The 26,191-nt window shown below is 39.5% G+C and overlaps 1 protein-coding gene across 12 annotated transcripts in view; it reads left to right on the top strand.

The window, feature by feature from the left end:
* Positions 1-15,266, top strand: part of LOC125461522 (band 4.1-like protein 1) — a 279,674-nt gene extending 264,408 nt beyond the window's left edge. For 9 of the 12 annotated variants that reach the window (XM_048550411.2, XM_048550412.2, XM_048550406.2 and 6 more), the window contains 9 exons: positions 153-290; positions 573-623; positions 864-1,286; positions 3,104-3,208; positions 4,570-4,650; positions 4,771-4,863; positions 8,208-8,288; positions 9,399-9,515; positions 13,824-15,266. In XM_048550411.2, coding sequence (XP_048406368.2) covers positions 153-290; positions 573-623; positions 864-1,286; positions 3,104-3,208; positions 4,570-4,650; positions 4,771-4,863; positions 8,208-8,288; positions 9,399-9,515; positions 13,824-13,829 — 1,095 coding nt within the window. In that variant the 3' untranslated portion in view covers positions 13,830-15,266. The remainder of the gene's footprint in view (positions 1-152; positions 291-572; positions 624-863; positions 1,287-3,103; positions 3,209-4,569; positions 4,651-4,770; positions 4,864-8,207; positions 8,289-9,398; positions 9,516-13,823) is intronic. The other 3 variants (XM_048550414.2, XM_048550418.2, XM_048550416.2) reach the window with 3 other exon arrangements.
* The last annotated feature ends 10,925 nt before the right edge of the window (positions 15,267-26,191 follow it).

The following is a 26,191-nucleotide window of genomic DNA, read 5'->3' as shown; positions in this document are numbered from 1 at the left end:
AATGCCTGTCAAAAGAATTGTTTGTGGCTGATTTCCTGCTATTGCTGTGGTGCTAGCTCCCGAACTGTTATGCTGCTGTGCCATTTAACAGTGAAGACTCTGCTTTCTGAATTCTCCCATTCAGCTTTTAACTGATGCTTTTGTCTGTTTAGACTAAACCTCCTGTTCTTGAATGTGCCTTGGAAGACAGGGAAGTAAAAGCCTCACAGGAAGCTTCAAAATCTCCAGGGAAATCACCAGTAAAAGGAGAGACGTTCGAAAGTACTGTTACTTCAGTAAATATCACACAGGTGTTGAACTGTTGCTAAGCTGCACATTTATATATGATTTAAATGGTTCATCTATACAACATAGTGGAGTTTTTTTAGCATCACAGTTCTGGTATTGCTAACTTTTTTCATATTTTTTGCTAATTGCCTGTTTAATTTATTCGGTGTTCAACATTACGCTATTGTAATCAAATGTACCTGCTTCATCAGAAACATTTCCGAGGTTTCTCAAGTACACAATTCCTATCTCAGACGTCAAAAACAAATATGCCATTATTTTAAGAACATCTTTTCATTTTACAGGAGCCATTATTTCCACATAAACAACATGAAGAAGAATCTGACAAATCCCAGGTTGCTGATTTTAATTAATTAACAACCTGCTTAGACCTTAACTCATTTGTTTTTCCATAATACCCATGTGTTGTTTAAACTGTTCGTTTATGATCATGTTTTGGATTATTTTTGACCATGTTGTAAATTCCTCGAGTTGAATACATTTTTTTTTCTCCATTGGTCCATAGCATTCACATTCCAAATGCTGTTACTTTTCAATCCTTACTGTCTTGATCTTCACCATTCTTTCTTGCTCAGAGTACTGAAGCAAAGCAGGAACCACAAAGAAAGCCCATGGTAGCCAAACAAGAATCTGAAGAAGCCATGGAGCAGATGCAAGAACTTGTGATCCAGCCGTTGGTGACAAAGGAGATAGGGGTGGAAGCAGAACACAAACGTTCAAACATCTCTATAAATTCCTCAGGAAATGTTGAAGCTGAGAAAGAATATACAGTACCAGGTAAAGTCGAAGAAGTAGATGAAATATTAGAAGTGAACAAGTTATCAACACAAACCAAGATGTTGAAACGAGAAAGAACAGACAGTGCCACCTCTGAAGATAATGTCAACACTCTGCCTGATATAAGCACTGAAAAACAACCTGTTCAAGGGGATGGAAAGGACCAACATAAGAGCATTGACCATGATCCTGAAAACTCTCAAGAGAAACCTCAACAGGAGGTAACCTAACATCGTTTAGGAAATCAAATGCATGTCTCCACCTTCTACATTTCACCTGTCAGTGTGTGTAAAACTGTAACCATCTCACCAGTTGCTTGCTTACTCAAAGTCAACCATGGTCGATTTACTAAAGCACATTAAATTTGGAAAGAATGTGTTTCTATAAAATTGAAAACAATTTGTTGGAGTTAGAGTAAAATGGCCAACATCTGTAAAGAAAAAGGATGCATTAGCATTTTGCATGTATGCATTTTGCTTTTCACCTGAATGTTGTAACCTGTAATTTCTCCTTACAGATGCTGACTGACCTGTGTAATAATCTGAATAGTTTTCGTTTTATCTCTGATTTCCAGATTTGGACGTCTAACAAAATAATTGCTTGAGTTTAACCTGTGAATGCAGTGTTGTGTTTTATTTGTTCTAAAAGAATGTACTTTTGAACTAACTATCATTAGAGCATGTGCTTATTAACAGACACATTTGTATTGAATAAACTAAATGACGTGATTCTATCCAAACTGGAATGTTTAAAAAGCAGAGGTCTTTGAATAAAAGTAGCACTTCACTTACAACAGTGTTGTCTCTGTTAAAGGAGATGAATATTTCAAATTGGACATAAAGAGTGTTTACTTATTGCATTTTCCAATAACTTAGATCCCTTTGCTTAACAGGTTTGCTTTTTTAACAATAGGCTAAAGTTTTGCTCTTACTTTAGATATTTTGGAAAATTATTACTAATCAATGATTCAATTTGGATTATCACATTCAGACCTTCTAGGACGCTTGGCCAATAATAGATGTATTATTTAGAAGTAATATAAATTTAAAAATTTAATGCTGGTTAATCAGGAGTCTAATGATGGTAAATAGATACAAGTAACTCCTTTTAAGAGATTACTGTTGTATTTTTTGTTTCTATACGTTTAATGTGCATGAATGTGGAATGTTGTCTGGTCTTCTAACCCCACCCTTATTTATGTGATAAGCTTATTCAAATTCCCCAAAACCTATCCTCTTTCAAGCTTTGGGCTGAATTTTCATTTCAGGAGTCCCAGCCCTGACACTGGGCTGAGTTTGGGAACATAGACATTCCAGTAGCAGGAACCTGAGATTTCAGAGGAGCCCACCAGCTAAAAAGCTGCCTTTGGTAGTCTCATCCATTTAAGGATGGTGGATGGCCTCCTAAGGCTGGAGAACCTCCAGCACAGAAAGACCAGCAGCCAGAGATGGGCACTGCTGGCCTGGGTAGAAGGAAGAGAAGACTTCTCTAAATGGAGGCACCGGCTGAAAAATCTTCAGAATGATAAAATAGAAAGTGGCCATGGCTGTCAGACCACCATTGTGCAAGGGGGATGCCTCCCATAGGTCTGCAGCTGTCACCATTTAGTTATTGTCATTGCAGAGGGGAGAATTAACATTAATGATGGAGCACAGTCACCCTGGCCGATTTCTAGGAGCCTTGCTCCATACTCCATTGGCTCGGTTTCAGATTTTGGCTGGGGGTGCAGTTCAACCTGGTAACAATTGGGTTTTGCATACGCAAAAAGGCAGGATTGGAATTGGACTCTTCTGTAACTAGTTAATTTCTGAGTAAAATTGCATGAAAAAGAAGGATTCTTACAAGCAAAAATTATATGTTCAAGTTATAATGGAGATTTATTTGACGGGAAAAGAAATTTGTGATATTGAGTGCATTTTGAATTCGCTTCAGGCTCAACAGAAGTAAGTAACGCAGAGATAGCTTCTCATGCTAAAGGCTGTGTGGGTAAATCAAATGTAACTAATAACAGACAATTTCATTTAAAAAAAACTTGCAGGATGTTATGAAAACCAAATCTGGACTGCCAAGTGATGGAAAGAGGGAAACTTCTTCAAAAGAAACATCTTCACCTATTGAGGCAAAATCAATCACGAAAACCCAGGTATTCAGAGATTTTTCCTTCTTCCTAACAGAGGTCAGACAGTAGGCATTATTGGGATGGAGGTGAATGAAATATAAAACAAGTTTTTGATGGAAAAATTAAATCCAAAGTAAAATTCGATACCTGTGCTGGAACTTTTCTCCCAAGGCAAAACATGCACAATAGCAGAATACACTGTTTACACTCCACCCAAGTTTCTTTATTACTCAGCATATCTGATGTTCTAGCAGATGTTCAAACCACAGCCCACATGCCAAAACCATTTGTGAATAAGTCTTGGTGTTTTGGTCAATAATGTTTAGGGTACTCAGTTCTATTTACATTTGTTTTTTATGACTGCTGGTTTGTCCAGTTCCATTTTCCTCTGTTGGGAGGTTTAAAAGCGATATCCCTATTGTTGTCAGATTGATGCCCGTATCCTCCATCTGAAAATTTACATTGGGTGATGTTAACAGTTAAAGATACACATGAATTGCTGATATAAACTCTAGATCAAATGCATTTTGCATGGTAGCACAGAGCAAACATGTCAACGCCAGTTACTGACGATATACTCCCCCCACCTGATATTCAATTGTATTGACTTCTGATTAATTTAGCACATAATCTAGGACCAAGACTTTTGCCAGGTACCACCTCAGGTCAACAGATGATATGGAAAATCCTACGGAACTATTTGAAGAGGTCGAATAGAGTTTTCCTGCTGTCCTGCTCCATGTTTGTCCCCCAAACAACATCGCTAAGAAAAATAATTAAATATGGTTTCATTTCTGCTTGTGAGGCCATTCTGTGCATTAATTAGCTGCCACATTTCCTTGTTGCACTTAAAAAATGTAGGTTGTGAAATGCTTCGGTAGATCCTGAAGTTCAGAAGGATGACAAGTGAATACTTTCCCTCTGTCTGGCTCATGTCCGTAATGTAACATATTATGAAAAGTGACATTATACAAATTGCACCTCAGATGAAGATAAAGCTAGGAAATGCAGCAATAGAACATAAAATGGATTTGAATAATAAGCTCAGTATGCTTTTATCAAATTTGAAAATATATTTTTCCATTGTTGCTCTTAATTATTCAGTTGGCTTGGGTTTTTTGGGATCTTATTCTCTTTTGTTCTGCTAATATAGCTTTCTTCAGGCACGTTGACACACAATGACAATATTCACTTGGTAAATCAAATAAATTCAACAATCATTGACTCATGGAGCATGAGTCACAACCTGGTGCCAGAGTTTTGAGCACAGCTCCCCAGAGGCAACACAAATTTGGTGAATTCATTCTAAGATAATGAGAAGTTGGACATTTCAGTATTGTTAGACCCAATTAATGTGAGTTATGCTATTTTGTTTTCTTTTGAAGGTTACCGTTATCCCAGATCTGGCAAATGAAACTACAACAAGTTCACAAAGTATTGTCTCAGAAACTGTATCCACATCATTTGTAAGTTGCTAATTGTTAGATAAACAATTTCTAAGATGACTAGATTGCTGCTTTACCTTGGGAACTAACACTGACTCTTTTTTGTAGTGTAATATCCAGTGTGTTTTACTTGTTTTTTAGGTTGACAGTGGCAGTGGAGCTGCAAATGTAACAAGTCCTCAGTCTGTGACTTCTGAAACCATATCCACATCAACCACTACTCATATCACCAAGGTAACACAGTTGATGACTGACTATTTACATTGTGTGTCCCCAACGCTATGCAAACAAAGCTATTAGCTAAAGCCCAGGAACATTTAGGATACATGTTAATAATAATACTTCAGTTTTGGCATGTGATGATGAACTGGAAGTTATGACCTTGAGTGTTCATTTTTTAATCTTGTTTTATCAGCTAAAAAGAATCACATTCCTTTTTTGAGATTATATTCTGAAAGTCTTGTTTCTGCTTCCACAACCAAATGTTTGATTTGTTAAAAGTACAGCAGAGGTAACTGCATAGTGGTAGTGTTCATTCCCAGTGATTGAATACTTGGAGAATTAGAGCATTGATGCTCGCCAACTTAGGAAACTCAATATCGCATGAATGAGCTAGAGGAAAGCTGACAACTCGAGCAAGGCCTCAAACCATGGGTTATGACCAGGACCCTGTGAGCAACAAAATTAAATTTAATCTCTTTTAATATAATCAGTTCCCAAGACTTTCACAATGTTTCAGGAATGAAGTGAACTTGTTGTAACCTAAGCTGCAGATTTAACCAACATTTTGTTTTGTTAATACACTTAAAAACTTAAGTAAACTTTTGCAGTGGATTTAAAAGATATAATTGCCTATTAAGGATTTTTGCATACCAGTTTATCACACACCGTGCTGTATCAACCCTTTATGTGTCACGGGGAAAAAAATAAATTATCTTCTAAGTATTCACTTCTCCAGAGTAAAGAATATCAGGCTGTCAAATCTCTTCTCAAAATGCAGTTTTCTTAAATAGGTCACATTGCTTTTAATGGTGGACATCATTTTTTAGGATAGCAAGTGGAGTTGTCCCCACTTTGTTCAGTACTTGTACAGACACCTTCCATTTCTCTCCACTGTGGCTCTCAGGATCTACTGAGTTTTGTGTTCTGTTGCCTCACACTGAGCTGTTGATATCTATGAGTAAGCCACTATAGGAATGCAACTCCACAAATGTATCTTAAATGTTAATCCATTTATTTTCCAGTTGAACACTTCTTTAATTTTTTCATTCTAGCCTAATAACCTAATTTGTATATGATTACCATAGTGCCTCAGTGTTTGATTGCCTTCTTCCTTATTTTAACCACAGCATCTCAGTTGTGGATAATAAGATCCCATACAAACAGTCATTAAGCGACCTGTTTACCGGTTTCTAATTTCTTTGGTTAAGAAAAAAGTTTGGTCCGACAGCAGCTAAACTGCCCTGTTGTTCTGAAATATAGCATACTCATGTCCACCCTGAGTAGACCTCTCATCACCTGGAACTCAACAACCATCCCTACTTAGAGATAATGGAAACTGCAGCTGCTGGAGAATCCGAGATAACAAAGTGTGGAGCTGGATGAACACAGCAGGCCAAGCAGCATCTTAGGAGCACAAAAGCTGACGTTTCGGGCCTAGACCCAAAACATCAGCTTTCCTGCTCCTAAGTGGTATTCATCCAGCTCCACACTTTGTTATCTCAGACCATCCCTAATTACACAGGCTTTTGGAGGCAACAACTTAACTGTTTGCCTTCAGGAACAGCAGATTTGATGCAGCCCATGGCCATCTAATTCACAATCAAGGCCTTTGTCTGTTTTGGAGCTCACCCAGAAACTCTCAGTAGATCCCTGCTCTCTTAGCACCTCCACCTAAACAATCGTAAAAACCCAACTTCAAACCTCATCTTACGATGCTGTGCACTAATTGCTTTCACAGCTGGTTGAGCATTTCCTCATTGTAACTCAATCATCAAAAAGAACTTCATGGCAGAGAACATGTGACAGCCATTAACAATCAATGAATCTGACTGAATTAATTAGTTTCAAGCAACTCTATTCCAATCTGCTATTTTTTCTTAATCAAAAGAAAAGACAAATTTAACTCCACCCAACCAATGGTAGTTATGTTACATAAGCAAATTGATGATGAAATTGTGCACAGCAAAGGGAAGTCCCTCAATCTACAAAAGATCAGTTGTGGAGTATTGGCTCAGGAAGAAATGTGGCCCAAGACACTCTGATAATTTTCTATTGTTAACATTTTGGGATTGATAGATTATTTTTGCATTACCTGGACCACTGGAACAGACAGTGCCTCATTCAAGAAATGGCATCTCTGACAATGAGCACCTTGGTATTATTTACCTGTTGCAAATGGGGAGAGGTGCTGGGATAATACTTGGCCTTTTTTGCTTCCCTTTCAGTTCACATTTTGAGAAGGAGGTCGTTAAAACTTTGAGTGCTATGACTTTAAAAAACAGACATAAAGCTGGTGGTCTTTTTAAGTCAAAAGTTAGCCTAAACCTGCATTTACACAACACCCAAAATGTAGACACAATAACATGGGCTTTTTCACATCTTTCTTTGTTACATTTAAAATGTTCAAACCCTGAGTCTGAGATGACCAATTGCATTTGCGCAATTGTAAACATCTGCAAACTATTAAGAGTGAATCCCCTGAGTGATTTTTGCCTTCTGATGTCTCTTTGAAGAAGGTTCCTCCACAGGTACGTCCACACTTTGGTTACTTCCTACACGTGAACTAATCTTAGTCTGGACAGAAATCACAAAATATTACCGAAGCCCCATATTCCATCTTGTGTCAAAGTAGCTGTCCATACTCCATGCTGTGTTTTTTTTAAAGTAAGTGTGTTCTTTGTATACATATATTCACTGGCAAGTGACACACATATGGCATATTCAAAACCTGGTTTGAACCCACAAACAATCACCAAGAATGCTAAAAAACTTCTGAAAAAGAGTCATTCCACATTTGAAACATTAACTGTTTCTCTGTTTCCACAGATGCTACCAGACCCGCTGAGTTTCTCCAGCGTTCTGTGTTTGTTTCAGATTTCCAGCATGCAAAGTATTTTGCCTTTATTTGAACACGCTAATATTAGATTCAGAAGCAAGAGAGTTCCCACAGAGCCAAACTAATAGAAATTTATGGTCAACTATAAAATAGTCATCAAATTGTTATGCTAAGGCCAATAAAATCATTAAACCTCAGCCAGGGTAAGGAGAAATATTATCATCACTGTGGGAATGATGTGTGGTTGAAATTATATGTATCTTTCTTGTTCATTTTTAAAATTTAGTATGATTTTGCTTCAATCAACTAGGCGCCTGATGTGCATGGGAACTAGTTGCAATATTTGGGTGTCAGACACTTATTCAGAAACACATGCGGCTACTTCCTACTTTCCCCATGTCGGGCAAGTGCAGACTCCAGTTCACAGACAGTCTGCGGAGCTAAGGTTTAGAATTGCAGAGCAGGTTTTTCTTCTGAACTTGCAAGTGATGCTAACAAATGGGATTTGTTGTGTATCCAGTCAGTGAAAGGAGGATTTTCAGAAACCAGGATTGAGAAAAGAATCATCATCACAGGTGGTGCTGACGTTGACCAAGACCAGGTACTAAACCATTTGCGTCATCTTATGTGCACTGTTCTACTGGAACATTACTTTTGCAAAAACATGGGTCAGTGTTGACTCAATGGGCTAAATGGCCTGCTATTACATTGTAGGGATTCTGTGATGTGTGAGACAAGTATTTTTTGCAAGGGGTGATGGGAAGGTACTGCCATGGGAGACAGTAGAAGCAGATATGATAGCAATGTTTAAAAGGCTTTCACACAGACCCACGAAGGGGCAGGGAATAGAGGAATAAGGACCATGTGCAGGCAGATGGTATTTGTTTAGAATGGCATCATGGTTGGCACAAACATGTTGGTTGAAGGGTCTATTCCTGTGCTGTACTGTTCTATATTCTATACTCCAGAAGAAAACACAGCAAAATCTACAAATGTCATACATATTGGTCCAACTTGTCTTGTGTACCTCAGATGGAACTCCAGCAAAACTACTCATTCATTTCTAAGCATTATTTTCTTTTTGCCCGTCTGAGTTTGCAACAGTAGACAAGGGGTTGATCATTTAGGACCGGGATTGAGAAATGTTTTCACTCAGAATGTTGTGAATCTTTGGAGTTTCACTACTCCAAGAGACTGCGAATGTTCCATCGTTGAAAACATTCAGTACAGAAATCTGAGGATTTTTGATCTCGCAGGGAGGAAGGGGATCTGGGAAAATTGAATCAATGAGCCACGATTGTATAGAAGGGCAGATGGGTCTCAAAGGACTGAATGGTTGGCTTCTGTTTTCTTTTCAAAACATCCAGTTCATATTGTATCACAGTCACACAAATATGCAAAGTTTAAGCACAGTGGCTTGTAAATATAAGCTTGCATTCTGTGGGATTAAATCAGTCAGTTAAATATACATCATGGTGGTCAGTACAATTCTCACTCCAGTATTGTGGGCAAATGGTGCAAACCTGAAAATTTTGAGTCACGCATGAAGTTTGAAATGTTTGGGGTTCATGATTAACATCAATTTCACGAAAGTGATATCGTGCAGAAGGAAGCCTTTGGTCCATTGTGCCTGCACCAGTTCATTAAATGAGCATCATAATTTATCATACCGAAGTCAATGTTCATCTCATGATTGTACTGTCTACTCTAGGCTCTGGCTCTTGCAATTAAGGAAGTGAAACAGCAGCACCCTGACATGCTCGTGACAAAAGCTGTGGTTTATAAAGAATCAGAGCCTGAAACAGAGCAAAATGCAAAGGAATCAAAGGTACAGTGCAGATTATGATTTGTTTATCGTTCTCATTGGGTCACTGTTATTTTAAATCAGTTTTCTGTCTTTATCTCCTACAAATCAATTGGCCTTACAAATGTAGGACATTTTATAGCATAGAAGGTGACCCTCAACCCATCGCTTCATTCCCAACTGACAAAACTCTATCCAGCAGAATCCTGTTTTTCAATCCTTAGCCCATAGCTGTGGCACCTCAAAAGCATAAGATATATTTTAAATGCAGCAAGTGTTTTTCCATCTATCACCCTCTCCAACCATCTATTCAAGATTCTTGCAAGTCTTCTCTGTATCCTAAATATCCTTCGTGTAATGCAGTGACCAGAACTTAACTTGAGCTGTGACATAAATAGTATTTTAGAATTCTAGCATAACCTCTCTGCTGTTATATGCTAAGCATTGGCTAACAAAATATTCTCTGTGCCTTACTTCACCACCTTGTCTGCCTATCCTGCAAGTTAAGGAAATTGTGGACATGTCCGTTACCCTACACTTCTGAAAGTACAACCATTTATCAACTTTTTTTTCTTGACTTGGAAATCCTTTCCAAAAATTTTATGTTTCACTGGATTGAATTCTGTTTGCCGATTCCCTGCCTAGAATCATCTTTTAATTTGCATTATGTGGAGGTGATAGCCTAGTGGTATTATTGCTTGAGTATTAATCCAGAGACCCAGGTAACATTCTGAAGACTTGGGTTTGAATCCCACCATTGCAGATGGTGGAATTTGAATTTAATGAAAATCTAGTTCACTAAAATATTTCAGGGAAGGAAACTGCTGTCCTTACCTGGTCTAGCCATTATGTAACTCCAGAACCACAGCAATGCGATTCACTGTTAACTCTTAAATCCTGGCCTAGTCATTGGCACTCCTGCGACAAGAATTAATTTTTAAAAATTCTGGTTTTGAAAAATAAATATATTCAGTAACGTTTAGAAATTATTTTTCCAATATGGCTTAACTTACTTTTAACTGAGCCAATGAAGCAGTGTGGAGTTGATGGGCTGAATGGCCTGCTTCCACACTGTAGGGATTCTGTGATTCAGAGGCAACAGTATACTCAGTAACATTCCAGTACAGCCCTTCCAAACCTAATTACTACCATCTAGAGTACAAGGGCAGAAGGTGCATGGGAACAACACCACTTGCAAGTTCGTCTTCAAGCCACTCAGCATCCTCACTTGGAAATATATTGTCATTCCTTCACTGTCGCTGAGTCAAAATGCTGGAATTCTTCTCTCCCCACCACCTATTGTTGAACAGCAGTGATTCAACAAGCAGCTCACTATGATGTTTTCAAGGGCAACATACAGGACATTGGCTAGGCCACTGTTGGATACTGTGTGCAATTCTGGTCTCTTTGCTTTCAGAAGCATGTTTTGAAACTTGAAAGGGTTCAGCAAAGATTTACATGGATGTTGCCAGGGTTGAAGGGTTTGAGCAATAGAGTGAGGATGAATAGGCTGGGGCTATATTCCCTGGAGTGTTGGAGGATGAAGGATGACCATATAAAGGCTTGTAAAGTCGTTGAGGGCATGGATGTGGTGAATAGCCAAGGTATTTTTCCCAGGGTAGGGGAGTCCAAAACTAGATGGCATAGGTTTAGAGTGAGAGGGGAAAGATTTAAAAGGGATCTAAGGGACAACTTTTTCAAGCAGAGGGCAGCACATGTATGGTATGAGCTGTCAGAGGAAGTGGTGGAGGCTGGTACAATTACAACACTTCAAAAGGCATCTGGATAGGTATACAAATAGGAAGGGTTCACAGAGTCATGGGCCAAATGCTGACAAATTTATTTATGATATCTGGCTGGCGTGGACCAGCTGGACTGATGGATCTGTTTCTGTGCTGTATATCTCTGTGACTCTAACTAGGGACGGTCAATAAATGCTGGCCCAACCAGCTATGCCCACATTCCATAATAAATTCAAATAAACTATTGAATAAAGTGAAATATCTATTCTTGTGCAATGTAACTCACTAGTGAAACCACATCAATAATTCTGTGTAATTTTATGCAGTTTCTTTTCAAAAGGATGATTTTGAGTGAGTTCAGCAAAGAGCAATGAGAATGGTTGTCTTATTAGGAGCTGTACCTTTGGAAATTACATGAATATATGCGAGCATCTTTTCACTAGAGAAAGAACACTTGAACTAGTGTAATTCAGGTCCTTTAAAAATGTAAATAAACTAGAGGCAAATTATTCTCTGAGTTAGGATTGCATTTGCTTCTGAGAAGGAAATTAAGTGAATTGAGACGAGTAAATAAAACAAGATTTTCCCTCCAGCCTATTCTTCTTTGTTCAAATTTGCTTTTTCTGAGTCATTTAATTAAAATCTCTTCTGCATAACTGTTTTATTTGAAATGCCACATAACTCAATTTTTTCATCAAGCAAAAGTTCCTCTAAGAACATGAATGTAACATCCGTTTGGGCTCTGGTTATGAACACTAGCAGCTTCTGGTTAAAGGGAAAAAGCAGGAAAGTGGAGTTGAGGATTATTAGATCAGTCATGATCTCAGTGAATGGCAGATCAGATTAGATGAGCTAAATGGTGTACTGCTGCTCCTGTGCCATGTCATATAGTCTAATACCCTCCACAAAATGAATTTCCGTAAGGCTGGTGAAATTGTGGGGCACGGATCTTGAGGGGGTTTTCCGGGGCAAGGGCTAATGTGAAATTCCGTCCAAACAAAGGTCAGTTTGGATGGAAGTTCACTCTATGCTTGAGCTGCCTCATCACCACAAGTGGCCTTGGGGTCAGTGCCACTGTTTTCAGGCTCTGGATGGCTCTGGTGGCAAGCTGGATATTACCAGGCACCTACACCCGCTGGCGTCATCCAGGGCAGTTCTCCGTTCCAACACATCGGAGTCTTAAAATCCCAGTAGCCCCAGCACCTGGCAGAGGAAATGTATTGCCAGGGAAAGCCATCAAGGAGGATGCGTAGGTACACCAGCACCTGACCACCCTCCTTAAGCAGCAGGTTCCATCGCAACTTGCCTTTGGTCCCAGAAGAAGTTAATGAGCATTGTCTGCATCAGCATGACAAACCACAGAGAAGGGAGCAAAATGACCAACTTGTATGACAACATGGCAATGATCAGTTGGTTTATGATCAAACCTCAAACCCTGTCAGACAACACTGCAAGCAGCCCTGACTGGTGGCCCAGGTGATTGGTGACTTTGACCTCCCAGCTCTTACTAGTTCATTGAAAAGGATTCCTTCTTAGGATTAAGTTAGACTCACACGTGGAAGAGATGGGTGATGCTGTAACTGAAGAAATTGATGTGCCTCCAATGGAGAGTTCATCCCTGCTGACTGACCAGGACCCTAGCACCTTTCTCCCCAATTGATTTTTGCCAAGGACGCCATACACTATATTTCTTGGAAATGTCAGCTGGCCTCATGATCGTGAGGAGCACATCAACAATGTAAACCAAAGTGACTAGCTTTATGTTTAGCCCTTGCACAGTCAATGCTGACAATTTCTTCTGCACAAAGCAACGAATGGCAACACACAAATAGATACGACTGGATAGATAAGGGTGGTCCTAACACACTTCTCTCTCAAAATGAAGTGATGCAGACAGACACCCATTAACCTTAATTAGGTAGAAGCCACCTTTTTTCCAAATTAAATCCTGACCAGCATCTTTTTGTTTAAATGGAAGGCAAATAATGTGACTGAACACATCAGCATCAGCTTTCCATTGATTACTACTGATCTTCTTAACCACTTATTTACCTTTACCTAAGAGATAAATATTTTGGCACCTTTTTGCTTAGTTAATGTTCCTTTAGAGGGCTCAGTTTAAAAGTATTGACCTGCTTAATATCAACAGCTGATAAATAAACTGCAGACTATAGTACTGAGCACCAGTGACCAGGATAGTTCCATCCATGCACAGTCCTCAATTTTTGCCCAGTTATCTACACCTAGTTTTAACACTGATGGGATGCAATCATTGGCCTAACCGTGAAGTGCTTTTACTGAGGAGGGTGAATATTAACTAATTTTAATCAACATTCTTTGACTCCTGGTGGAAAAATTGAAGCCTCCTGAACTGTACTCCAATCCAGGCTATATTACCTTCAAAGTGCGGCTGAGGAAAAGGTGCAGGGGGTGGACATGTGAAAATTGATGGTTGGATGCTGGAGTAGACTTTTTCTAAAATAAAATCTCTTTCTCTCTCCCTCTTCCCCTCTCCGTCTCCGTCTCCATCTCCTCCTCCCTCTCCACATCCCCCTCCCTCTCTCTTCCCACCCCCTTCTCTCCGCTTCAGGAATAACATGGAAGTAGAAGTCCTCAAAACACCGCGAATAACAGAATGGAATCACACTGATGCTTTCATCAGCACAGACTTTCTCTGCCTTGTTAGTTTACTCAGAAGAAACAGGAAAGAATATCAATATCAATGTAAAAATATACTCCTGTTGTGCAAAAAAAAACATTTCAGTTCCAACCGCCGCCAAGAAAATAAAACATCTGCAAGTTGAGAAAACACATGTTTTGAGAGGAGAAAGAAAATCAAAGGAAAACTCGATCCTCTAACCATCATTCCAAAGTATATGAGCTTTTCCAGCGGTCAGAATCCCACATGGGAGTACCATTCATGGAGATGGAAGTGAAATCTTGCAACTAATGTTTAATAATACATGCTTATGCAATGGATGTCAACTTAATTTCCTCCTTTCTTTTGATCTGCTAATGACGGTCAGCAACTATCATACAAATTATCTGATGGAAATGAATGGTACATTTTGGTTCCCAATTTGAATTTGCATTAATTTATACTGAAGTATGCTTATCTGGTTATGTAAAGATTGGATGTATTTCTCCTCTGAACTTTGTAATATTCAAATGGTAACCTGGTATTGGTTTTTAACCGATACTTGGTTTGGCAGCAGTTTGTGTTTTTGTAAATTAAAAAAGACGTAATTATTTGAAAGTGAATAATTTTAGGCAAATGAGGTTTCACAGATGTCTTAATCAAAAGATAGTAGATAGAAGTTTGTTAGCGCACAACTAGCTGTTACAGGTGATATCTATAGGAAGATACTCAAACTAGTGGTTCAGTAAAAATACTTAGCAATGGTTCACAAAGGACAGAACTTCTCATTCTAATCAACATCCTCACTATTCCAAAGCACCATGGGCATCTGGTGTCTATTCTCATAGCTTGTTCTGAATCCTTAAAGAATTGTTAAATTTAACTTGTTTGTTAACAGTAAAGCCAGGAAAGGAATATTATACATTGCTGATTATACAAATGGGCTGCTTCACCTATCTAGCATGACAAAGGACATCAGACTCAAGATTTGTAGTGAAGCACTTGAGTTCTGCCTATCTAATTACATGCTGTCACATAAGATATTAAGTGCCATGTGCATGCTTAGATGATGCAATGGACAGCTGAGAGAAGCAGAAGATTTGCACACTTGGCATTTAATCAGATGTAGTTTGTTTGTTTACCATTGCTAAATATATTTTTGATAGGATCGTTTTAGTGACTTACCCAATATTTTAAACTGAACGAGTGATGAAGTATTTGAGCATATTTGCAATTGTATCAACAGCAGACATGAATTTGTGTGTGCATGAGTGCATTAAAACACCATATTACAAATATGAAATGCTCCATAATTGCTTTTCTCCCCCTATAGCTCTATGGTATGTATTCATTGTATCCTTTTACCTTCATAGTGAAATAAATGTGCCAGTTGCATCTCCTGTGCCCATTCCTTTGTTATATATTTGATAGGATACAGAACATAGAGATTTTTGCAGACACCAAAACTGTTGATGAAATATAGGCGGATTGTTGCACTATGAGAATTAGTGTGATAGAATATCTATATCAGTCATAAAATCCAGGGCATTGAAACACAACTGTGAGATGTCCATATACAGTGCTAAGGGATGACTTTTTTCAGAGTTTCCGTGGCCAGTACTGAAATTTGTTTGATTGGCAACTATAGACGGTGCTGCTCATGGTTTTCATTCAGCATCGCTGTGATTTTGGAATGGTGAGGCTTCCTACTGGCAGAACAACTTCAGCATATGCTCCTTTATTGGGATTTGCTCTCTCTGCAAATCCGTGTTCGCACATTTAAGATGAATTAATGTCACTTTTAAAACAATGGAAAAAGAGATTTCAAGCACATTTTGGATTCACACACTAGAGATCCTACTATGTAATTAATTTTTTTTTCAGTTCTACAGTCTGATTTGGGGCGATTCAAAGTTAATTTCTAAAATCTGAGGAATATCTTTGAAGAAAAGAAACAGATCAATTTTGCAGGCTGTCAAATATTTTGAAAGGTTAACATCAAAAATGAAAATACTGTACACAGTTTTAGTGACTCAATGTCTTACCAACAAATGTAGCTATGATCAACAAAAATCAAGTTTTAAGCAGGGATGATGCAAATTCAATTGCATATTTCTTAATATCTTGTGTGTACCTGAACTTGGTCTATGTATGATATTAGGAAAATTTTAGCACTATGTAAAGTCTTAATGTGATTTGATGTAGGCACGTCCAGTGGTTTAGCAGTCACGTTGGTGGGGGCTGAAGGAGTGTCAAAGCAACTTGACCTCAAAAGTATCAGTGATAATGGGAACTGCAGATGCTGGAGAATCCAAGATAATAAAATGTGAGGCTGGATGAACACAGCAGGCCCAGCAGCGTCTCAGGCTCTGATGAAGAGTCTAGGCCCGAAACGTCAGCTTTTGTGCTCCTGAGATGCTGCTGGGCCTGCTGTGTTCATCCAGCCTCACATTTTATTATCTTGACCTCAGAAGTGTAATGTCCACAAGGCTTCCTAATATAAAGTGGTAGCTGGCTGACAAGGGAGACTGAAATACTGGGCAGCTGTGGACTCTTAGTGATTGAATGACCACACTCTAGCACAATTAATGGGTAGGGTTTCACGATAAGGGGTACAGGCTTGGGGTGAGACATGGGATTGGAAAGAAAAGTAGCAGAGCCCCAAACACACTACCATGGATCAATTCTACGGGGAATCCTTTCTGGCTCTTTGCAGGCCTGAGCTCCTTTCTTGGTTGGCCCACCAATTAAATCCCCAATAGTTTCCCAGTGCAAACCTGTGTTTAAAACACAGTTGTGACATGATGATTATAATAAGGCCCAGTGTGCCTATCCGCCCTGGCAGGTGCCCCTCATATCCATTCAGAAGAGGAGGTCAAAATGGGCAACTGTGAAAAGAGAACACAACTTCAGCAGTTAAGTCTCAGATTATTTTAGATACACAGATTCCAGTGAATAGGCAATGTTGAAAATGTACCCATTCTCAATTTACTAGAAAGTGTGCAAAGTAATTTTAAAATGCATTTTAGGTTTCGAATGCCATAAGTGAAACTGGAGAGCAGCAGTTGATTTTTTTTTTAATTTATGGAGCACTGATTTAAACATTTTGAGATAAGTGGTAAATGTAGAGAAGCAACTTTTGCTCAAGGTCAGAGAAATTATTAAATGAAGAAAATGTTAAATAATTATGGAAATGAGACCATAGAAAAAAAACTATTCCATGAACAATGCAAACCTTTCATGGATCATAGTTAATTGAAATATAGGTTTTGGGCAAGATCATTGGACAATGAACCAAAGCTTTTCTTGTTTCCTTTGTTTCATGCTTTTCTGAGTCTCTAGATTATTGAATATTTACTGCATATTTTTCCATGATTTTTCCCACCTTTTTAGTGTTTTAAATCCTTTCTTTCCACCAACTTTACTTTGAAAGTTTTGACATTCTCAATTTTTGTTTTCCTGACTGTATTCAACTCCATTAGTTTTGTTTGTTGATGAATTATTTTATCAGTATTGTATTTTGGAAAAGTGGGATTTACTTTTGTAAATGCTGTATCTAAACCAAAAGGCAGATGGAAGTGTCAATGACTTTTATGCTACCATTATCTTAATAAAATTCAGTAACTGTTGGATAATTATTTTTTTTTCAAAAAAACGTCATTATCAATGCTACATAGGAATGCTTTGCAGAAAGGCTGTGGGCTTTTTCAGCATAAATGCAATTAGTTTATATTGATTTAGCTTGAATTGTGTTTTAAAGGGATGCAAAGATGGAGTTAAGATGGATTGTCACAGTTTTTCATGTGAGGACAGTAATTTATGGTTTAATGTTTATTCAGAACTTTTGTTTTTCTTTTCATAGAATCATAGAATGATGCAAAACAGAATGAGGTCATTTGGTCCATCATTTCTGTGTTGGCTCTGAAAGTTGTAACTGAACTTTCCAAGCCAAGTTTTAAACATAAATAAAACATACATTGTATGTGCAACTCAGTCTCATCAACAATCGTCCCTTTCTTTATGATTTTGTGCCACAGAGACCCAAATATCTATACATCTCCTACTTGCAAAGCTTGTGCTATACAGAGTATAAATGGTTTCAAATAGTTGCCCAATTATTGACAAATCAGCATACTAAACTAATTAGCACCATCGAATACAATGTATATTTATTGCACCTTATCATTTTTCAAAGCATATTTCCCCAATTCAATACTTTTGGCATACAGCAGTGCATGTAAAAGTTTAGCTACGCACAGCAAAACCTGCAAACAAGTAAAGGAGTGAGTAAACAGTCTTTTTGCTGTGAGACAGTAGGAACTGCAGATGCTGGAGAATCTGAGATAACAAGGTGTAGAGCTGGATGAACACAGCAGGCCAAGCAGCATCAGAGGAGCAGGAAGGCTGATATTTCGGGCCTAAGAAGGGACTAGGCCTGAAACGTCAGCCTTCCTGCTCATCTGATGCTGCTTGGCCTGCAGTGTTCATCCAGCTCCACACCTTGTCATCTCAGTCTTTTTGCTGTTGCTGGTTGGCAATGGAGTCGTATGCAAGGCAAGAAGAGAACACCTCCTTTTGTCCATATAAATAGGCAAATAGGGCCAAGATTTGAATTCATCTGCAAGGCAGCAGTTCCATTAGCGCAAGCAATCAATACTTCACTGGAATGTTGGCCCAGATATATTGAATCTGTTCAATTCCTTTTAAATTTTGGGAGTGAAATTCATCTTTGGTAGGCACACAAAGTGAGTCAGGAGGATGGATCAATTGCTTGCTCTGCAACCTGTTCACTCACTAAAGTTGAATTTCTTGCACTCCTCCACCCCCTTATCAACAGTATAAACACCACTTCATTTCAAATATAGTCTGTCAATGATTTTCTGCAATCCAACACTTAAAAAATTAATCATTGTGACAAAGCATGAAAGAAATTTGACTTATTAATTTGTCAAGGATGATAAACAGTTTCTGAAATTCTGAACAGGAATTTGGAGATACCTCACTGATCCCTAATATGGAGGGACAAAAACAAATAATCAGGATTCACACACTAATCTGCGCAGCAACATTTCACCTTCAAGAGATCAGTGAGATGCTGTCACACAGGATGCACTTATCTAAATTCCTGCACATTACATAACCATACATAAATGGAAAATTCCATTTATAGAACTGGGTGATAAGATCATTCGCAAACACAGTTCAACACATCTTTTACAAGAATATTTAAATGCATTTACTTGATGCTGGAGATCTCTGCTTCTGGGTACTTCTACTGATGTTGGATACTGTATATACAAACTTCTGAGAGTCAATTTCATCTGAATTCTGAATGGATATTTACAAATCTTGAAATATATTCCCCTAGAGTGCGTTGTTTTTGTGGACAGAGTGCCATATTCAGTTAAATTCCTGTCTTTGCTATTTTGAACTTTCTGTCATTGAGAATGCTCAAGAGACTTGAGATCAATTCTTTTGGCCCTTATTCAGAAGAAATGGAGCATTCTAAGTTGCGTTTGCTTTGCCATTAATGGTGTCATGGTGCATATTTTAAAAGTATAAATATAGCATCAAACATTTGTAACTCACAATGGAATAGACCTTCTCATTTCAATTTTCTCCTCTCCTGAAGAAGCTGGATGTACCACAGGCTTTATTTCTTTTCAGTTTCTGTTGAAATTGCGCTAACTCAAATGCCCAATGATCTAAAATTTCATCTTGGTCCAGGAACCATTCTGAGATGGACAACACGCCTTCAGTATATAATCAAGGCCAACAGCAAAATTGGGACCAGTTCTGAGGAAGGGCCACCAGACCCGAATGTTAACTTTGAGTTCTCTTCACAGGTCCTGCCAAACCTGCTGAGTTTTTCCAGCGAATTCTGTTTTTATTGCAAAATTGGCTCTCCAGCTTCTATTGCATTAAGCCATAAAGTTTTGAGAAGTGATGGGAATTTTCTCTGACTCCAATCCAGAAGCCGTGGTCCACAACAATTCTTTAATCTGTGGTTTGATGCAAAGTAAGTGGTAAAAGGCTCCTCATGTTTTCAGTTATTGGAAGTCCTCAGGCTATTTGCATTGCTTCTTCCTAGCATTCAGTATGGATTATTAGCAGTTAATTAGGATTACCCTGTGTAATTTGTGAGTATAATTTGAGAGTGTGTGGTGTGAAAGTTACTTGTCATTTGTAGGCCTAAGCACATGGTGCCTCATGATGTTGTCCGTTTATTTGCACTTCCTTTCATAACCAATAAATTATAAGTACAATCACTGTTATGTGGCCAAACATCTGTTCGGGTGTATATTTCTCAACTGTTTGTGATGCAGAGAAAATAATTCACTTCTTCTGCACACAATCAACAAAGGAGATAGCCTCAAACTAATTGGAGAGTGTGCCTGAAGTCACTATTAGTGATCTGCAGAGAAAAAGAGTCTGAGAAAAGTAATTGCATTTCAAGAAAGATCTGTCTAAGCATTGATATGACCACTCAGCAAACAGTCAAATGACAAAAAAATAAACTAAAGCCTAGATATGCTATTTTAAATTTTTATAGGTCTTCAAAAGAATCCCTACAGTGTGGAAACAAGCCATTCAGCCCAACACGTCCATGCTACCTGTTGTATATGTTATATCGATAACATATCTCATTCCCCTCTTCCAATGGACAAAGTTCATTTCTTTAATAAAACACAAAGAGTAGAAAAATGCATTTTTATTGCAACACTTCAAAAACGGCTTCCTTCCATGTCATAATGACTGTGGACAAAAGCTTGTGCCCTGCCCTGTGTATTGAGAACCCTGCTCCTTACTTGTTTCCGTCTGTGCTGGGAAAGCCCGTGGGTAGTTTCCGCCCCACTCATGACTGTAAGTGGGCATTTAATCCTCACTAAGGACCCCCTTACCACTGGTACTTCCATTAAATCAGTGGTGAGGGTGTTCATTCTGCAGAGAACACCACAGGCAAATGCTGCTGAAGTTGCTTGCAGGTTTTGAGAGAGGTTTTTCCTCACTCACTCAGCACCTGAATAAGGGATCAGATAGCAGGAGAGGAGGTGAGTGCGGGCCTGTGAGAGGAGGGGGATATTCTCCAGTGGCTTTGCTGGATGCAAAATGGCTGACAGTCTCTGACTGAAGGCTCTTGGTTAGTCACCGCCCCCCCTCCCAATTATGACACACACGCACACACTCTCTCTCTCACTCTCTCGCTCTCGCGCTCTCTCTCTCTCTCCAGGGACTGATTGTCAGCTGAAAGTAAAGAGGTTATCCAGGGAACTTTCTTGCTTTACAGCTGATGGCCAAAACCCCTCCCCTCCATAAGATTTTGCACTATAATTCCAAAAAAAGTCAGAAGTCACACAACATTGGATTATAATTCAACAAATCTGTTTGAACACGAGCTTTCGGAGCATAGATCCTTTGACAGGTGCAGTCATCTGACGAAGAAGCTACACTTTGAAAGCCTCTGACATCAAATAAACCTATTGGACTATAACCTGGTATTGTGTGACTTCGTCTACCCCAGTCCAACAACAGCACCTCCACGTCATAACTCCGAAAGGATTAGGTAGTAACGGGAGTGAACCATTCAGCCATATGTGCTGTTTCAGTTAGATCATAGCTACTCTGAACCTCAATTCCCATATACCCACCTTTATGCTGTATCCCTTAATGGCATTGATAAACAAAAATCAGGCTATTCTTGTTTATTAAGTCTTTCCATTGGCCTAGCTGTCTCAGCGTTTTTTTGGCGAGGTTCCAGAATTTCCACTATCCTACAAAGTGATCTAAACCAGCTGACATTACTGAACTTGAAACATTAATTCTGATTCTCTCTCCACAGATACTGCTAGACCTGTTGAGTTTCTCCAACAGTTTCTGTTTCTGTCTCTGTCTTAAATTAGCACAACTCTCAGCACAAGCCATCTTTAAACTATTGCTAACTGGGTGCCATGAGATACTCATGCACCAGTAACTCAATTGGAATTTATTTCCTGTTAGTCCACATTCATTGGCATGCAAATGTATTGCAAGTTGGACCCCAACAGAGGGCAGCATAACACAGTGTGGAGCCGGAGGAACACGGCAGGCCAGGCAGCATCAGAGGAGCAGGAAAGATGACATTTCAGGTTGGGCCCCTTCAGGGAAGGGAACTGGGAAATAGATAGAGGAGTGTGGGGCTGGGGAAGGTAGGTGGGATGGTGATAGGTGAGTTTAGTTAGGGAGTAGTGAGGATTGGTCAGTGGGATGGGTGGGCGGATGTTTGGGAGAGGAGATGGACAGGTTGTGTCAGGTCAAGGAGGCAGGGATGAGAGGGAGGGTTGGTCATGGGATCCTGTCGACCACACCTCATGTGTTTCCCGCACCTCTGGCCTCACATCCCCAGGATGGACATGTCGCCCAGTGAATGGGAGGGGGAGTTAAAATGGTTTGGACAGAAGATGATGTCATTTGTCTTACAGGGCACAGATGTTCTACAAAATGGTCTCAGAGTCTGTGCTTGGTCTCAGCACTGTAGAGGAGGCCACATCAGGAGCAACGGATGCAGTAGACCAAGTTGGCAGATGTGCTGGTGAACCCCTGTCTGATATGGAAAGTTTGTTTTGTGCCTTGAATGGAGATGAGGGGGCGAGATGTAGGGGCAGGTGCAGCACTTCCTGCGGTGGCAAGGAAAGGTGGTGGGGTTAGTGGGGAGTGTGGAGTGGACGAGGGAGTCGCAGAGAGAGTGGTCCATACAAAAGGCATATAGGAAAAGGGAGGGAAATATCTCATTGGATCTGTGGTCGGATTGTTGGAGGCAGAAGTGATGGAGAATGATACGTTGAGTATGGCGGTTAGTGGGGTGATATGTGAGGACAGGGAGATTCTCTTTGGGGGAGGGGATGTGAGGCCAGAGGTGTGGGAAACGCATGAGATGTGGTCAAGAGCATTTTCAATCATCAGAGGGGGGATGTTGCTGGAAATAGAAGGACATCTGGGATGAGAGATGATGGGAACTGCAGATGCTGGAGAACCCAAGATAACAAAGTGTGGGGCTGGATGAACACAGCAGGCCAAGCAGCATCTGAGGAGCACAAAAGTTGATGTTTTGGGCCTAGGCCCTTCATCAGAAAGGTTTCTGATGAAGGATCTAGGCCCGAAATGTCAGCTTTTGTGCTCCTCAGATGCTGCTTGGCCTGCTGTGTTCTTCCAGCCCCACACTTTGTTATCTTGGACAACTGGAATGTGCGGGCTTGGAACACCCCATCTTGGGAGCAGACACAGCAGAGGCGGAGGAACTGGGTGTAGGGGATCGCATTCTTACTGGAAGGTCTATGAGAGGAGGTGTAGTCCAGGTAGCTCTGGGAGTCAGTGGGCTAAAAACAGATGCCAGCATTGCCATAAAGATGCTGACTGGATCGCAGTCTTGCTACCAACAGTGAGGTGAGCGTAACTTTACTTAACACCTCATTAAATCAACGCACAGCTCAGGGTTTTCATGCTCTTATGGACTCCATAAAATACCATGCAGAACAATGGAATGATACAGTACAGCAAGGGGTTGTACTGCCTTTTGTGTCTGCCCCACATTCTTGGTATAGCTGTCGAATTGAAAACACACCTCTTTCTCCAAAGTCCTGCAACTCTTCCAGTGTTATGTTCACTTTTAAGATTCTTCACATAGCGAACTCAAAATTTCATTGAGCTATTGACTGGAGAAATGCAATGTGCAAGTAATATGTACCTTGTTCAAGTGATAAATCTAATTATAAACGACCAAGATGAATTGTGTTACTATTGTAATAGACATAACCATGTGAATTTCATTGCAGCAAAATTCAAAGTAATATTTTCTATATCCCAAGAAGACAGCAAGGTTAGAATATTTTTTCATATTCACTCAATTGTACTTTTTAAGGAGTATTAACTATGAAGCATTTCTTTTCTTTCCTGGACAACATTATTGATTTTCTTACAATCGCTCCATTTTGAAACGTTTTTGAAAACGTGAAGTTCCAAGAAATTAGGCACTTATCAAAATGCATAGTCAGCAAATTATCCTGTTGTAAAGGGTCATCATGACTTTGTGAGGAAAGTTTTATTTCATGTCATCAGTTTGCCTGGTCAAAAGTAACAGACTGTTGTTTGAAGCAGCATATCACTGAAGAACTCAGAAGTTCAAAAGGGCCTAACTGTCACTCACATCTTTAAAATGAGCACTTTGACAACCGCAGGCAGAAATCCAAGAAAATCAGTAACCTTATCCTTCAAGCTGGTATAGTGTTGAAAGTAGGATTATCATCTCCGGTGTTTTGAGAGACTCTGTATCTGCCAAAGTTTGAGTAAATGGTCTCTTGATTGTGTCTTCCATAGGTTGGAAGTTGACACTTCACCAGTGAACAGGGAAAATTGGAGACAATGAATCCCAGGGGCATTAAAGATGGATACATTTCTCCGTTAATAGACAGCCATTATAAATGGTATTTTGAATCCAGCATTATGTAGAAATAAGGAAAGAAAATAAGGTTTTCTGAAGAAAGTAGGTTTTTTTCTGGGATGTTGGTCTGTGAACTGCAGAATTCTATCAGATGCTATAGTTTCTTCTTCATGGCCCTACTTTCTGGGAAGGCAACAAAACATAATTAATGAAAATTATTTAAGGAAAGTTCCAGTTATATTTCCTTGTAAATTTAAAAAAATCGGGAATTGAGTAGGGAAAGCGGGGAGGGGGGTGATGAGTTACTATTTAGTTTATGTGTCCTGTTGACATGAGGGAAATAGGAAGACCAGATTTTCCTGCACTTCACTGCGTGCTGGTAACATCACTGACAGGTTTCCCTGTGAAATGCCAGCTTCATTGACAGACCTGGCTTCCAGTCAGGTCAGCAAAGTTGAATAGGAAGCTTTAGGATTTTATAGGCCAGACCTGGAAGGCAGGTGTTCCATCTCTGACCCTGATAGAATTGGGAAGAGAGTGAGAATTGGGAGTTTGAAGAAGCAGAGGCCTGGGGAGCAGTTGGGGCTGTAGGAGATTGGATGCCTGAGGGATCAGAAGTTGCACGGACTAGAGACATTACATTTGCATAAAACCACAGAATGTAGGAGCAGGAGATGCCCCTTTGATCCTGTGAGGCTGCTTAGCTATTCAGTAAAATGATGACTGATCCAGTTGTGGTCATGATTCCACCTTGCTACCTGCTCTTGCCTGCCCTGCATAATCCTTGACACTCATTCTATCAAAAATATATCTCAGCCTTGAATAAATTCCATGACCCACAGCTCTCAGGAAAAGAGAATTCCACACACTTAGCAACCTCAGAGAGAGAGAAAGAAAAAAAAATCTCCTTATCTCTGTCTTAAAAATGAGATCTCTCATTCCCAAGCCCTGCTTCCTAATTCTCTATTTTGTTCTGTCTTACAGTTACTATGTTAGTATACTTGAAGAAACATGCTCATGATATCATACTGTATCATAGCATCTTATCTGAGAGTTTAAGAGTTTCAGATATGAACTTATCTTGGGTCATTTGACCTTTTTGTGACTGAATTGTTTAACATCAGCCTAGACATCAATATGCTGCTGAATGCAATATTTGTATAAATTAAAGAGCTACAATAAATTTTTGTTGGATCTTTCAATACCATGTTACACTGGTTTAGTTCCTGTGTTATGTGGGAGAGCATAAACATGGTGGCGGCCAGTACAAATACACTGCTGGAGGATAAAAGAACTTGCATGAGGAAATGAGATAACAAGGTGTGAAGCTGGATGAACACAGCAAGCCAAGCAGCATCAGACGAGCAGGAAGGCTGATGTTTCGGTTCGGGACCCTTCTCCTCTGATGCTGCTTGCCCTTCTGTGTTCATCCAACTTTACACATTGTTATCTCAGATTCTCCAACATCGGCAGTCCCTGCTACCTCTTACATGAGGAAATGTTTTACCAGGATCCACCCTAACAATTTATTTCAGGATCTTACGTTATGTACATTCTTCAATCCAATAGCAGTAGCACCAACGTGTTCTCTTTACAAAGGACAGCATGCACTGTAATATACAACCATCCAGAGAACTGACAACACACCTCAAAATTTTAAGGTATACAGTGCCATATCGAATAATGAACAGGCATAAATGATAATCTCAAATTAGAAACTGATAACAGTGCCAAAGGTTGAGAATCTGGTGATACACTTATGTTGACACTTTGACCTCAAATGTTTAAAATATCAGTTCTGAGGAAGGGTCATTGGACACAAAACGTTAACTCTGTTTTCTTCTTCACAGATGCTGCCAGACCTGCTGAGCTTTTCCAGCAACTTTGTTTCTGTTCCTGATTTATA

The sequence above is a fragment of the Stegostoma tigrinum genome, chromosome 19 (assembly GCF_030684315.1).
Source record: "Stegostoma tigrinum isolate sSteTig4 chromosome 19, sSteTig4.hap1, whole genome shotgun sequence".
Lineage (NCBI taxonomy): Eukaryota > Metazoa > Chordata > Chondrichthyes > Orectolobiformes > Stegostomatidae > Stegostoma > Stegostoma tigrinum.
The sequence above is the reverse complement of the archived record's forward strand: the minus strand, read 5'-3'. Positions and strand labels throughout refer to the sequence as shown.